At 33.9% G+C, this 16,565-nt stretch overlaps 1 protein-coding gene across 1 annotated transcript in view; it reads right to left on the bottom strand.

Moving 5' to 3' along the window:
• Positions 1 to 983: 983 nt before the first annotated feature.
• Positions 984 to 16,565, bottom strand: part of Dach2 (dachshund family transcription factor 2) — a 477,574-nt gene continuing 461,992 nt past the window's right edge. The window contains exons 9-12 of the mRNA XM_090327134.1: positions 6,388 to 6,536; positions 6,115 to 6,262; positions 2,953 to 3,099; positions 984 to 1,087 (exon numbers count right to left, since the gene is read on the bottom strand). Of these exons, the coding sequence (XP_090183260.1) occupies positions 984 to 1,087; positions 2,953 to 3,099; positions 6,115 to 6,262; positions 6,388 to 6,536 (548 nt within the window). The remainder of the gene's footprint in view (positions 1,088 to 2,952; positions 3,100 to 6,114; positions 6,263 to 6,387; positions 6,537 to 16,565) is intronic.

Raw genomic sequence — 16,565 nt, 5'->3', positions numbered from 1 at the left:
AAAAATTAGGAAATACATTTCGCAGAGAAAGGTCTACTTTGTACAGTAAGTTTTTTGTTTCATAATAAATGTGTTACCTACATAAACGTAAAGGGCTGGAAAAGTGTATTAGTACTACATAGGCTAATTTCTGACATTCAGATGAAATTCTTATTTTTTTTGAAATGAAACGCAACTATCTTTTCTCTTCTACTCTCTTTTTGTCTTCATGGAGTATGGGGAGAAGATGTACCTCAGTGTTGAAGATCCAGTGTTCCAGAGGAAGGAGATCATCATCAGAAAATATTAAATACAAATACTTCAGTGTTTCTACCAGGAAGAAACTTTGCTGGACATCATCATAATTCTCATGAAGGAAGTAAACATCCCACAGGCCTGAGTAGCCGCCATTCACCTTGCAGTCTTTCTCCAGGGCCTCCACAGAAATTCTTATTTTTTAAATGTTTTCACTTCACGTAATTCATATGTTTCCTTATTGCCAAATATTTGGAAAACTTTTACTGATTTATTAATGTAAGTCATGAATTAGGAGTCAGACTCCTATTTCCATTTTTAGTTTCTTAAATTAGTGAATAGATTTATAGGTTAAAATTGTGTCTAGAACATCTTTAATATAGAGGTAAGTTACAATTACTATACTTATGGGCTTTGCAAACAGCAATTAGTAAAGCTTAAAAATTCATGTGCACTTAAACACAAATTATAGTCATAGTTACATACTTTTAGAGTACTCTCAACATATAAATGCATATCCTTTCAAAACTAAACATACAAGAAATTTGTTTATATTGTATATGTGATTTTTCTACTTTCAAAGCAAAGGCACTTTTATTCAGTTTAGAAGTCACATGATGTATGTTTCTCTAAAAAAAGTCAGTGGAAATTTCTTCTCATATCATATTATAAGAACAGTTAAACTTACTCAGCTGCTTTGAATAGTATTAACATAGGATTTCACCCCCTTCTCGCTCAGGGGTTATGCATTAGCTGACTGAAGACAGAAGTATGCTTTTTACCATACCTTGCATAGCAGCACTATCGTGAGGAGTCCCATTGCTTTCTATTTCAATATCTGGAATTCCAGTATCTGAAAGAATTGCCAATCAATATTTAGACACAATTCGATATTTTCTAATTCACTTTAAAATAATAATTTGGCTAAGTACCAGTGATATATATATATATATATATATATATATATATATATATATATATATATTCCTAGCTGCTCAGGGGGCTGAGATCTGAAGATTACAGTCTGAAGCCAGCTCAGGTAGAATAGTCTCATCTTCATGTAAAGCCATAAGGGGAGCTGTGGCTCAAGTGATAAAGCACTGGCCTTGAGCAAAAAGGCTGAGAGACAGCACCCAGGTTTTGATTTCAAGCCCCAGGCGCAACACATATTTACATAAAAGCTAGCAGTTTGGTCCTAAGGATAATGTAGGGCTGCAAGTAATATGTGAGGATGTGTTTGTGTGTGTATTTAATGGTAGGAAAAATAATGATAAATTGTTGCTGAATTATACAACTGAATATGTACTTCCAGGTACATAGTAAATACTGATTTATCTCATTTCGTTATGGTGAATTTTAGGGTTTTAATCCATTTATAAATATCCTCTAAAACTTGACTGTAGAACAAAAAATGATGAATATGATTTTCAAAAAGGAAGTGCATTTATAAGGTATGGTGGAAGATGGTATTATCTTTATACTAAGTGCAAGTGTAAACCAAAAATTATGGTTTGTGGTCTTTAAGTAGTTCCAGCTTTAGGAGAGAATGCATTACTATTGTGCTGTTCAGATCATCTGAGTAGGTTCTGTATGTATATAGTTAAATGAAAGTATGACTATTTACTTGAACATTTAATTCACATTGGGTCTGAATGAGGTAAAATATTGGTAACTTTTTCAAAATTAAACATAAAATCAGAAAAAATTGAAATGGAAAGAATTCATGCTTTACTTTTTCAAAATTCACAGTATTTCCAAGAATATTCATAGAGCCAGGCACAGGTGGTTCACAACTGCAATCCTAGCTACGTAGGATGATGAGATCTGAGAATAGCAGTTCAAAGCTGTTCCCAGTAGGAAAGCCTATGAGACTCTTAATTTTCAATTAACCAGCAAAAGGTCAGAATTTAGCTTCAGTTTAAGGGCTAGTCTTCAGCACAAAACCTCAGAGAGAGTGCCCTGAGTTCAAGCACCAGGACTGACACACAAAAACCAATTCCTAGTAAACTTTTCCAGCCTGTTTCTTAAGCACATTAACATTGATGGAATCAGAATAAAAGTAATGAGCATCTTGGAGTTAATGAAAATCAACTCCAGCAAATATCAGTATGTCTAACATGAATAGATCTAAATCACTTTTATTAGTCTCACCACCTGTACTGCCGAAGTCTGCAAACTTTTCTATTATTACTAGGCTTTTTCTACCAACAACAATAGATATAATTTGGGATTTGCTTAGCTATTTTTTTTTTCATTTTACTTCCTTCCTATCCCCTTCCTTCTGCTCTTTCCTCTCTCTCTCTCTCTCTCTCTCTCTCTCTCTCTCTCTCTCTCTCTCTCTCTCTCTCTCTCTCTCCCTCCCTCCCTCCCTCCCTCCCTCCCTCCCTCCCTCTCTCTCTCTCTCTCTCTCTCTCTCTCTCTCTCTCTCTCTCTCTCTCTCTCTCTCTCTCTCTCCCTTCTTTTTCGTCAGTCCTGGGGCTTGAACTCAGTCTGAGCACTGTTCTTGGGCTTTCTCAAGGCTACACCTCTACCACTTGAGCCACGGCACCACTTGTGTTGGTACTAAGGAATAGAACCTAGGTCTTCGTTCATGCTAGGCAAGAACTCTACCCTTAGGCCAATCTCCTGCACTCTTTCTTCCTTTTTACTTTATCAGTTACTTTTAAACCAGGTGTCTCTTTATTAATATAGAAAATGAAAGTTCTGATCAGTTACTACCTTTCAACATCCTCAGGCCACTGTCACTAGTAGTAGTCTGCTTAAGTGCTTGCTCCACTTGTTCCCGACGCTTTGATTCAAATTCCAAGGCTTCCTGCAGTTTTCTCTTGGCTTTTTTCTCCTTCTTCAGGCGCTTTTGCATGGTAGCTGAAATGTGGAAAAGTAATTTACAGATTCTTGGTCAATATAATGGGGTTGCAGGTTTTGATGAACTGCAAACCACAGATACAGGTGCAGAAAGAGAGAGAGAGAAATGTACTTGTTGACATATGACAGAAATTTCTGGTCCTAATTCTCATTTGGTTCATCCGTGAGGATTTTGTTTACTGTATCAATCTTACAACCAAAAACTTCTGTTCAGGTGCAAAATGTGTATGTTCTATAGTAGGCATGTACTTATATGGTGATGGCTTGGAGAATACTTAATTTGACTCATTGCATGCATGTATTAAATATTTTATAATTCTCTTCAATTATTCTTATTCATTAAGTAATTGTTCTTCATGTTTTAAAATAAAAACCCTAAAAAGTCTATTGGCTTACATAACATGGTCATTAAAACAGAAGTGTCCAGTGTTTACTTCTCTGAAATACCACGAATTTTAAAGACAAAAATAAATGCACCTATTAGTTTCTGCTGTCTTTCTCTCTCGCTTGCACACATACACTCCACACACACAAATGTACAGCAACAAGTCATTAAATGTCACTACAACAATGTCTTTGACACTTAAGAAAGGTAAAAACAACAACAAAGCTAAAGAATGGCTTCTACACCTCAATTCTATAGATTTTATATTTCCACTAGAAAATGTAAATGTGCTCATGAAATATTATTTCTAAACTCTAAACCTTAAATCTATGAATGTTCTGAAAGTAAGATTATTGGACTCCACAAATATATTAGTTTATAGCAGCTCTAATGGGATATATTTTCTGAATCAGTCTTGATTTAAAAAAATTAAGATATTGAAATTTTGGCAATAAAATAAATTATGTAACTTATAAAAGAAATTAGGCAGTACTAAGTGGTGAACTCAGTTCTAAGTTTGCTAGGAAATTGTTCTACTATTGAGTCATTACATGAGAACTAGATTTTGAAATAAATACATTAATATATATTTAACAATTCAACTTAACGGATTTGGGGGTTAATTTGAATTTCTGTTATATTCATTTGACCTTCACTATCTTTTTCTTTAAGCTTTAGTAACTTGAAGACAGTAAGTTACAAATAAATTGCTGTGAACTTCAAACTTCATGTCTCACATAGTAACAAAACTCAATGTATAAAGAACCTATGGTTTCTAGCGTTTTGATGAAAGGACTGAATATAGTTGAACATAAAAATACTTTACTACAATCATATTCACATCATTCAAATAACATAAAACAATTTCACCATAATCACAATTTATTACCCTTTTCATATTTCATGAGTATACATTAGTTATATAAAGATATTTCACTGTAATGTGTGCACATATGCATTAAAGTTAAAACTTGATCAAATCTATCCACACTGTTTAAACTAGATATCTGAATTTGATATAAATACAAAATTTAACATTTAGAAATTTTTCCTGTCTAGTGAAATGAATGATGCAAAATGCCATATACACTAAATCTGCTGAAAATTATAATTTTGTACCTTGTAAACAATGTCAAAACCAGCTTTATCTTTAAATGATATAAATAACTAAATACATAAAGGTAGTTTATTTAGACTCTATATGGAACATTTCACTTGAAATATATGACATGCAAAAGTTATGATAATGCTACAAGAAAAGCAATGTCATCTCCATGTCACAGAAGGAAATTCAGTCCTTAAAAGATTTACCCAGTCCTTAAGATCACATAGTTAGAAGCTGTGAAAGGTTGAGATCTCATAATAGTTGTCTCAAAGAATGAGGACTACAAAGTTGGTTAAATCAACACACGATGAATAGGGTTTCCTAGAGCTCTTTGTATGTTTTTCAATGTTTATTTTGTAAAGGATATTATTTTATATTCTATATGTGTTTCACTCAAGCAATGTGGACCATTGCTTTGTTCAATTACATTAAAACGTCAAGTATTCTTTATACCAAGATACATGTTTTATAGTTTGTATGTGTAATGTTATATACATTATTTTTTTCGCCAGTCCTGGGCCTTGAACTCAGGGTCTGAGCACTGTCCTTGGGCTTTCTCAATGCTAGAGCTCTACCACTTGAGCCACAGCATCACTTCCAGCTTTTTTCTATGTATGTGGTACTAAGGAATCAAACCTGGGTCTTCATGCAAGCTAGGCAAGCACTCTACCACTAGGCCAAATTCCCGGCCCCCTTATACATTATTAATGTATAATACACACATGATAAATAGGTGCACATACACAATTTTTCTTCCAGTGTGGAGACTTAGTTGACAAATTAATTTTTTTGTGCATAACCCAGTCTGTCTCCATTTTCCACTGTTTGTCTCCACTATATTCCCACCACTCCGTACTCATCACCACAGTTTGCACCATTTCCTTGTTTCTATTCTTATGCTGTATCACCAGCCACCATTTACTTCATAAAACTCAAGGGATCTCTAATAACAGTATATAATCCTCCAAAGTTTTATTTTGTGCCTATGCGACAAGTCTGTCTAGAATATCCATATATTTCCTATGTTCATTTGACCTTAAAAAAGTTTTCGGCTTCCAGAAGTACCTTAATACCTACATTTCCAGCAAGCTAACCTAACCAAGTCTCTCTATACAAACCTACAATGTTCACAATTTGCTTTTTACCAATTTATCTTAAAAATGAAACCAGTTATGTCAGCCTTCTACAATGCAAATCCCTCAAGGATTTACAGGAACTGAATCTAGTACTCTGCCTCGCAGAAGAGTACTTCATATATAATTATTTGTGTTCATGGAAATATTCTTGATCCAGGTATTTTCTCAAGTTGACAGAGAAGGATGAATACTCATGTTTTCAAACCTGCAAATGACTCAAAATACAGATTTAATTCTATTAGGACAGATATAGCATACAATCATAACTTTATGGCTTATACACAGGATTTGATTTGTAGATGGTCATTTCTTCCCAGTAGTAGTAAGCTGCCTAGAAAACATTTCCATTAGTATTACACCATTAACGACATGACATACATTCAACTTACTTCTGCTTTGAAGCTCCACTGCAAGTTGCCTTTCAAGGTTCTCTCTAATTTCTCTCTCTCTGTAGAGCTCCATTCGCAGCTCCTTCTTTTCTTGCTGAATCTGCTTCTCCTGGATCCGAGCATTATCCAAGGCAACTTTCAGCAGACCCTGTCAAAGTACAGCAAACAGCATACAGTTCATCTTATCTGTTTTAACTTGGCAAATATAGAATACTTTATGTAGGTGCTAATGTCTTGTATTACATTTATTTTGTTTATAGAAATATTGTTGACCTGAATGTTGGTCAACAGTGTCTCCACAGAGGACAGACTGTCAGCAAAAATGAATGGTCCAGGGAATCCAGGGGGCAAGGCCTGCCCAGGAGCCAGTTGGATCTTGTCCAAGGGTGACTTCATGATTGGAATTTGAACTGGTCCCTCTTCTGCAAAACAAAATTAATATCAGTAGTTTTTATAAAGTCATAGCTCAAACATTTTAGCAGGTCACCTCTAAATGGTATCTATATAAAATCTGGTCCTGAAAAAACATGATGAACTTTCACAATATATTCTACCTATTTTCCAGCTACCTCTAGTTTCTCAAATGATTCAGTGTAAAGAAAATATAAAAGAACAATATAAAGAAACAGTTATGGCTACATAAGATATATATAAATGACATATTTTTGTTAACATAATCCCATCATTTTTTGGAAAAGAACATTTTTTCCTCTTTGTATTTGCCTATCTGCCCATCTATCTTCATTATTTTTTGCCAGTTCTGGGCTTGAGCTCAGAGACTGAGCACTGTCCTTGGACTTTCTCAAGGCTAGAGCTCTACCACTTGAGCCTCAGCACCACTTCTGGTTTTTTTCTATGTATGTGGGGCCGAGGAATTGAATCTTGCTATTCATGCATGCTAGGCAAGCAATCTACCACTAGGAAAAACTCCCAGACCCTATCTTCATTATTTTAACAATTTCCTTGAAGGATAATTTATATACAAATATTCACTTATATTAAGTGGATCCTCTGTTTTTAGTAATTTTTGAGATTTGTCCGACCATCACAACACACCTATCATTAGAACATTTGGATCTCTTCTCCTAAAATTCTTCATATTCATTGATGATCTGTTTTTCGATTTTAGTCCTTAGTATGCACTATTTTTCAATCTAATGGTTTGCCTTTTCTGGATATTGTATACAAGTGGCATCATGACATATGTAGTATTTTGTGCCTGGCTTCTTTCACATGCATTTGTACATGTTCACATCAAGTGTTACTACCATTTTCATTGCTTAATTGCATTTTATTCCATGAGTACACCACCTTTTCTTCAAATATTAAATATTTGGTAGGAATTAGGATATTTATCAGAGTATGTGTAAAGTATGAAAAATAAGGTTTCAGTGCTTTATTTAATTTTTTATTTTATTATCTTTAAGTAGTTGTAAAAAAAGAGTTGCCATTTATCAAAGCAGTTTATGATACAATGCATCTAGATCAAAATCACCTCTTCCAACATTTTCAACCTTCTTTCTCCTACCCACCCCTTCCTTCATTCTTCTTGATTTTGTAGGATATATATTTAATTCTTGTCTGCATTTTCCCCTTTCTTCTCCTCTTTATTAGTCTACCGTTTTCCCTTTAACCCCACCCAATTCATTTTTTTATTAAAACATTTTATTAACACTGAGTTTTTATGCCATTTTGTAATGACATGTTCTACAAACTAGTATTCAAGAAAAAAATCTCTATATGCAATAACTAGCATATATATGCCATGGTCTTATATGTCTATATAGATATAATTACATCTCCAAATTCATGTCTATGGCCTGGAGTATCTGCATATTGAGTCATTGCTCTTATATTGTTTCCAACTAATACCCACATATCAAGGAGACCATGTGCCTTTTGTTCCATTGATCTTGGCTTATCTTGCTCAACATGATTTGCTCTAGTTTCATCCACTTTCCAGCAAATACCATTGTTTTATCTTGTCTGGTGGCTATGTAGAATTCCATTGTAAATATGTACCACATTCTTTGTATCCATTCATCTCTAGTGGGGCAACTGGGTTGTTTCCACCCATCCAATCCCTTTGAATGCTTTCTTCCTTGTGTTTTATTTTGCTGAAATTCAACTTTGACTTTTTAAGGAATACAGTATTTGAGATCCCATTTGAATCTTCCATATTCCAGTGAATTTATTCGCACATACTTGCATACCTCCGAACATATTTACTTGTGAGTTTGTAAGCTAAATCTGCATATGAGAATCATTCAAGAAATGACTAACCATGGATTTAGAGATTTGCAATTTTCATATGGCTTGGGAGAAAAAAATAATCTTGGCACTCCTCTTTAAGGTCCCTTTTCATTTTTTTCATGGCTTTTCTTTTACTTTCTAATGAACACTTTATTTATAATTTCCTAACTTTTAATTCTTTATTGGATGGAAAAAAACACATTTATAGTACTAGACACATCAAGAGCTACAAGTTCTACATCTGGTCAGTAAAATGATAATCCTAGAGCCAGTCTGCAAAGCCTCATTTAAACACTAAACAAAAGAATGCATGTAAAAATGCTTTGTAACCAAAAATGCTATAACAGGACCAAGAAGCAAACAAGGCAGAAAATATTTTAGAGGTTTTAGAAGTATTATTGTTTACCAGTGTTTAATAGGAATGTTCCATTCTTAATTGATTTAAAAGGAAAAGAAACCAAGGTGCATCATACTTAAAAGCAGACATTGAATTGAAACACCTTTGTACAACAAGCTAAGGATATATAAGATAAAATAAAAAAAATAAAACAAAAAATAATTTAAAAATCTTTGTTTTGGTCTGGATCCAGCAGGGATGCAAATATGGATTTGCCATATAGTTAGGATACATTTTTCAATGGCAAACAGCTTTTATATGTGCTATAAAGTCTTGACTCCATTGATCTTATAGTCATCATCATTTGCTATGGGATTTCTCATTTGAAAATTTGAGGCATGCATTGTGAGAACATTCAGTGAGATTACCTAACGGGATAGAATTTTTTCAGAATAAAATGCTCTTCATACAGATTTTTTTTTAACCATTTTGTATTGTTTTCAAAACCAGTGAGGAAAAAATGCTAAATGATTAGTTTTGAGTATCAGCAGTTTTATATTACCTAAATCCAACATTACAGTGTTTATTAGTCTGAAATGATTTAATAAAATGGATAATGATTTTATTACATGCTTTAGTACAGAACCCATGATACCTATCTTCATAGGAACTGCCTTTTAGAAAGCTTGAAAAAAGAATTTCTGGATCACTGATACATGTGCTTCATAGAAGTTTCATTTAAAAATTCTATAGCTATATTGCTTTGGAATTTAAAACTGGCACTAAATTCAGTATATTCTTTTGGTGCTTTGTTTTGTTTTGTTTTAGATAACTATGTTTGAACCCAGGGCCCTGGTCCTTTGTAGGGAGGCACTCTATATATGACTTGAGCCACATTCCCAGCATTTTTGCTTGCTATTTTCCACCCTCCCTCCCCCCTCCCTCCCTCCCTTCCTTCCTTCCTTCCTTCCTTCCTTCCTTCCTTCCTTCCTTCCTTCCTTCCTTCTTTCCACCCTTCTTTCCTTTTTTACTTTCTTTTTCTTTGTAAAACTAGGGCCTCTCATTTATGCCTTATATGCTAGAACTGGCCTGGAATATTATGTCCTATTTATGTTTTCCATAGCTGGAATGAAACCATAATCTCTCTTTCTCTCTCCTTCTTCCCTTATTATCTCCAATGTGACTGGAGAATTTGGAAGAACAAAATATTACAGCCATAAATTATGTGACTATATTTATCTACATGTTTTCCTTGGTGTATTTTCCCCTTATAGTTTAAAACTAAATCTGAAACACATTTCTCATTTCTTAGCTAGCAGCTCTACTTTGCATGTGCAACCGCATTTGTGTGTGTGTGTGTGTGTGTGTGTGTGTGTGTGTGTGTGTGTGTGTGTGTGCGCACTCGTGTGTAGAGGCTTGGAACTTTCCCTGACTTTTGTTACTCAAAATTAGCTCTCTACCACTCTATCCACAGCTCCACTTCTGACTTCTTGGTGCTTAGTTGGTCATAAGAGTCTCACAGGCTTTCTTGCCTGGGCTGGCTTTGAACTCCAATCCTAAGACCTCAGCCTCCTGAGTAGCTAGGATTACAAGCTTCTGTTACTAGTGCCTGGAAGCACTGCTGTTTTAAAAGTACAGTTCTCAAGAACTAATCAAACAATATTACACTTCCATTGTTATTATTTGATATCTACATAGTGTCTTATTTTGTCTTCTCCACATGAGTGCATTAAGAGTGCATCAAATGACTTTATGATGATCTATCAGCATTTATAATAACTAGAGTTTCTAGATATTTGTATTATGATTATAAATCACATTGTAAGTACTTACATAGTCTAGAAGACCTACTTTTACAAAATAAACTGCTACAGAGTCAGAACACTGACTTCCTGCTGTTTCCAGGATAGCATAATATTTTCCTTGGCTGTATATTTTATTTCAGGGACAGAGTTCTTAAAATTAAAGGATTCATTATTACACCTCCTACCCCCCCACACAACCACAGTAGTTAGAATCTGAAAGGTCCTCTTCTTATAAAAGAAAGAAATATATTCACTATGCACAAAACAATATTATAACTACGCTAAAATTGCTAGAAGTCGTCTATTTGATGATGAATGAAATGTTGTTAAATTGGCTGAAAGGAAAATTACTATTGACTATGAAGACGGGTTGCGTGGTCTATGGATTGTAATGTTGCTGTACAGTAGATTGAAGTTTCAAAATAGTATTAGTCTTCTTTAAAGAGATAGACACAGCTGAATTAGGTGTCACTTGCTGCAGTGGAGATCAAATGCAAAAAGAATCATATTTCATCAGACCTAGTCAACACTGGGAAAATAAATAGAAATATAAGAGGTATGCAGGCAATGATTCATTTTGATAATCTGGCCCAAGAGAGACACATAGAGACAGCACACAGATCTAAGCTTCTACCAAAAGACAAATAGGACACAGAGGGTGGGAACTGGTATGACAGTGCAGCAGAGGTCACATCGATTTTCAGCAGCAGTTTTCACACAGATGAGATAACCCTGGACTCTATTTGGCCCATTGTTCATATCCTACCTGTCCCACCAGCAATAAATTTCCTACTCCTAGAAAAAGGGCAGTAAAAAAGAAGGATTCTACTTATGACTTCTTATGATTAAGTTTCTGTGCTAACCAAACATGCTTTTCAGACCAAGGTCACATTGCATGTTAAGGTCTGTAATAGCCACAAGCTAGCAGAAAGATATTATGTTTCAGTGTAGAATAGTGGAAACTGAGACTATTCATCATGTTATCCCCCTATGATTGAAATCTGCTACAAAAATGAATGATAAATCTATTAGAAATGATTTTAATCTTCTAAGGTCTTCCAATCCAAATGGCATCTACATTTTGCTCAGACTTCAAATAAAAAAACTGTTGTGTAGAAGTTTATTAGGCAGAGTTAAGAAATCCTGATCAGTAAACAAACTAAAAACACAGGATAAGAACCTGCAAACACACTGCCAGTGAAATAAGGACATTTCTTTGTAAGCACAGGAAACTTTTGATATTTTTTTATTTAAAAGGATCGCATTTGAAATGGGTATATGAAAACCTTTATCAGCACATATATCGTAATGATATGAACCAAAAGAGAAAGGCAGGACCACTGCTATCTAATCAAGGACATGAGCAACTTTTCTGTTTACTGCAGCAAAGTGGAGACGGCTTTTATTGAGCCTGTTTGATAAACCTGCTGTACTTTGTAGTAGCTCTTGGGAATCCACTTAGAGAACAGGCTCTTTATTTTAATTTTTTGCATAGGGCCCAGATGAATAGATGTAAAAGTTGACAAGAACATAATTTGTATGGGAAAAAGGAAAAATATATGGCAAATACATTGAATGGAAAAGTTCCCTTGAAAATTAAATTCAAGGCTGCTAGAGACATTTTATATGACTCTAGTGTTTATTCCCGTACTTTCGTGTGGAGTTAAGTGTTTCTTCTTTCCTCTGAGCTTTGAGAATTGTAATACAAGAATAGAAACTGAACACAGCTGACTCACAGAGTAGAAGGAAAAAATGCTGCTACCTACCAGGTTATCAGTTTTATTCTTTAACAAGTATATCATGTTCTATTATTTGATTTGAGAGCTTCCCCCTAAATACAGCTGGCCCAAGGGATTCTCCTTTGTTGATGTCATTAGTATTACATTCAGCACAAGCAAGACACCTGCTTCCCTGTTCCAAAATGAGGAACAATAGCAACAACAAAATGACCAACTGCTGTGTAGTGAGGTGACCTGCAAGAATATAAGGAAGTCTCCATTGAACAATGACTCTGCAAGCTTGACATCATCAAATATGGAAAAGAAAATTTTGATCTCCCCTTACACTTCCTTAGGGATATAAGAATATTGAAGACAAATGGAAATAGCTAATAGCAATGGAACAGGTAAGAAACTGAGATAGAATACTGTTCTATTTCTGTTTTCTTTGAATCTTCAGATTAGAAACAGTAAATAAAAGTCTCCTTTGTAAATGATGAATTTAAATTAAATCACCTTTCCAATAAAACACTATACCAATAACAAGTATGTCCAATGAATGGCATGCTTCCATCAAATGCCCAGTGCTTCTCATATTATTTTGTAAAAGCAAACTACATTACAGAAGTGAGTAATGAATCATGAGTAGTTACAGACGTTTCTAGATGTTCAAAGAAAGATCACTATGATTTGGAGAAAGCACTCAGATTTTCTTATCCTCTGTTATCACAGAAGAGTATCCTTAGTTTTCTTAGAATTTTACAGGATATTAGATGTGCTAACAAGAAAGTCTTCCCCACTCACATTAGTGTTTAAAAAAATCCAGCTAAGCAATACTAAATTGATTTCATTCATGAAACAATTCTCACATACATGATAATATGCTGTTTGACTCTGTAATAAAGAGCAAATCAGTTTTAAATAGATACGTGCAAAAATATTCCACGGTTTATGCTTATAAAAATTATTTGCACACTTATCTGAAAACCAAATTTTACAGAAATGATTTATTTGTGAAATCTTTAAAAGCACAGCATCTCAGAGCCTTTAAAATGCTAACCGTGAAGCACTGTTTGCCTAATTGCATATTGCACACTTGCATTAAAATTGCATGAATTTTAAATGTCAATTATTTTTGAGAAAATAGATTTCTAAATATTCATCTGGATTATAAACCAAGATTGACAAGAAAAAATTAGGAAGAGCCAAAGATTCTGGAACATCAATGCACCCATTTTAATTTTGATTCAAATTTTATAATTTGCAAGTTCCTGAGAAAGTTACTTAACTTTTCTGTCTCCACTTACTTCTATAAAGTTAGTTGATAAATTACTATTTGGATCATTCATACAAAAAATGACCCAAAGGAATGAACTAAGGCCTTTTTAATGAATAAAAAACTAAAAAATTCCAAAGTGAGATACTGTAATACACAAATATATTTGACAACTACCACTTTTTTCATGAGGTGCCATGTTTGGGAGGACCGCTTTTAAGGTAATGATTGAATGATCTGAGCTTTGGCTTCACTGTCATGTAGGCCAATTTTATTTTACCGTCTGCGAACATGTACATTAGCAGTTCTTAACAAAGGGTAGTTTTATTGTCCTGAGGACATTTGTCAAGAGGAGTTCATTTAAATACACAAGTTATGGGAGAGGAAAGAGTAAGCCTGCTGCTGACATCTACTGGTAGAGTCCAGGAATACTGAAGAATGTAAAAAAAAAAAAAAAAAAAAAACAAGCCAGCCCTTCCCATTCCCAGCAAAACAGCAAGTGGCCAAATGTCTTGAAATCTAGTCTTCTGGAAATAGAGGGAGAGCTCAATGAGAAGTTAAATAACTACATATTCTTTTCTGTACTGAATTTCTACAGTTTAATCAGCTCAATAAGAATATGAGGGCAACTTAATGACAATTATTTTCAGAAGTTTTTATTTTCAGTTCAGGGTACTGGGCTTTGTTTTTTAGTCAATTGTCATCTTTTTGGTAAAATTTACTACATCTATCCAATTTGACATGCAACCTACATTTCTTTCTCCACCTCTTAACACCTTCTTTAAAAGATGATTTGGAAAACACATTTTCATTATCTAAATTTATTATGTATTATATCACAGCAAAATGTAAATTGAAAAACATAAGGGAATTTTGGTTTTCTCATTACTATCTTCCTCAGAAAAGAAATTATCTTGCATCTATTCTATGGAAACACACATTGGGACATTTATTTAAAAAAGAGTTTAAAATTTAATATCATGCAATAATTATATCAATTTTATTATTTTTATTCAAAAGGACAGGATCTTACATAAAGCTATAATCTGAAATGAATCTTTAAGGATGTACATAGTATTTTATGATTTACTCTCAAACTTTCCAATAAAACAAATGATTATTAACTACAAATTTTAGGACAAATTGAAATTTTGTAATTTTGAAAAATGAATTATACATTTATCATCCAATGCTTACCATACATTCACAATTATTTTCCACAATTCATAGATATTGAGCAAACAAAATGAATTGAGTCTTTCTAGTCTACAGATAGACTTTTTCATTGTCCATTTAGATGACATTAAATTTAAGAAATTATATTGAACAAACTATTGTATATATTTAGATATTCAGAAAATTAAGTCCTATCTGAAAGAAAAATGTACAGTAGACCTATTTGTAACACAGAATCAGTCATCTAAGCAGTAAAAGTCATGAGTCTACATAAAAGGCATAATATTCTTTTGTATAAATAATCATTCAACAAAAAAGCAGATGTTCTATGAGTACATCCTTAAAAAGTATTGATTTGTATTGAAGAAAAATTGAAAGGGAATATTTTGGCAGGAATAAGACTAAAAATAAAAATAAGAGGTGATTGAAAACCAGGCCAACATGGTTACAAATATTGGTGAGAACAATCTATTTTACAAACATTTTACTTTTGTCACCTCTTTAAGGTGCTTTAATGAGGAATGCATAATTATACATGCTTGGCATTTATATCAATATGCTCACTAATAACTTTGCACTTACACCTATTTATCATGTGTGCATATTATTAGGACCACAGAGCTAATTATGTAAAATAAAACCTGAAGCTCCAAGGCACTTCATTTACGATAAAAAGCTTCAAGTGGGACTGGGAATTTAGCCTAGTGGTAGAGTGCTTGCCTAGCATGCATGAAGACCTGGGTTCTATTCCTCAGTACCACATACATAGAGAAAAGCCAGAAATGGTGCTGTGGCTTAAATGGTAGAGCTCTAGCCTTGAGAAAGCCCAAGAACATTGCCCAGGCTCTGAGTTCAAGGCCCAGGCCTGGCCAAAAAAAAAACAACAACTTCAAGTGGTTTGCTAATAGACGAACAGTTTTTTAATAAATCATAATTATAAATTTTACTTTATAAAACTCAATAATTTTTTACAAAGATGAATGATTAAAATGTACGTTGATTATTATGTTAAAGAATTGTGGCTGGGCACTGGTGGCTCTTGTCTGTAATTCTAGGTAGTCAGCCGGCTGAGATCTGAGGATCACAGCAATAAAGTCCCCATGAAACACTTATCTCCAATTAACCACACTAAAACTGGGCATGGTGCTGTGGCACAAATGGTAGAATGTTAGCCTTGAGCCGAAAGAGGCTCAGGGATAGAGACCAGGCCCTGAGTTTAGGTACCATAACTGACAAAAAAATGTGATTTTGACATATTTTTTCTCGACCTTATCATCACAGTAATAAACTTACTTTTCCCCTCTGAATTTGAAGTTTCATCAAAGAAGCAAGCATCTTTTAGTTTAACTGAACAACTTTCATCAAACACATAATCCTATTTTTGGATATTGTCTGTGGCCATGAGAGTTTATCCCATCCTTAATTTTTTTAAATTTGTTATTGTAATTAACAGAAGGGTTATATTATATTCACCAGGTAGAAGGTGCCTTACTTAATCATTGCTACCCTTTCTCATGTTTTTGTCCCCATTTTCCTCCTCCACACCCTCCCTTCATCTTGTTCCCCCCTTCCCTATTCTGTTTCAAATAAACAAATAAACATCTATACCATATATCAGATAACAAGGTAAGATACTGTAACAAAATGAAATAACCAAGGGACAACAAAAGAGAAGAGAAATAACATAGTAAAAAAAAGTCATAATAATAAGAATAGGCATGTGGCAAGCAAAGTGAAAGATCATTATAAGGCTTTCCATTGAATTCTGTTTCTTCCTCATTTCCATTTCTAGTTAGCTTTGTGGGGCTTGGTTCATTTTACTTTACTCTGTTTAAATACTACATCTAACAGAATGGCTTTTTATCAGAAGTGTTTTTTGTGTATTC

This window comes from Megascapheus bottae, chromosome X (assembly GCF_031878675.1).
Source record: "Megascapheus bottae isolate mThoBot1 chromosome X, mThoBot2.hap1, whole genome shotgun sequence".
NCBI lineage: Eukaryota > Metazoa > Chordata > Mammalia > Rodentia > Geomyidae > Megascapheus > Megascapheus bottae.
The sequence above is the reverse complement of the archived record's forward strand: the minus strand, read 5'-3'. Positions and strand labels throughout refer to the sequence as shown.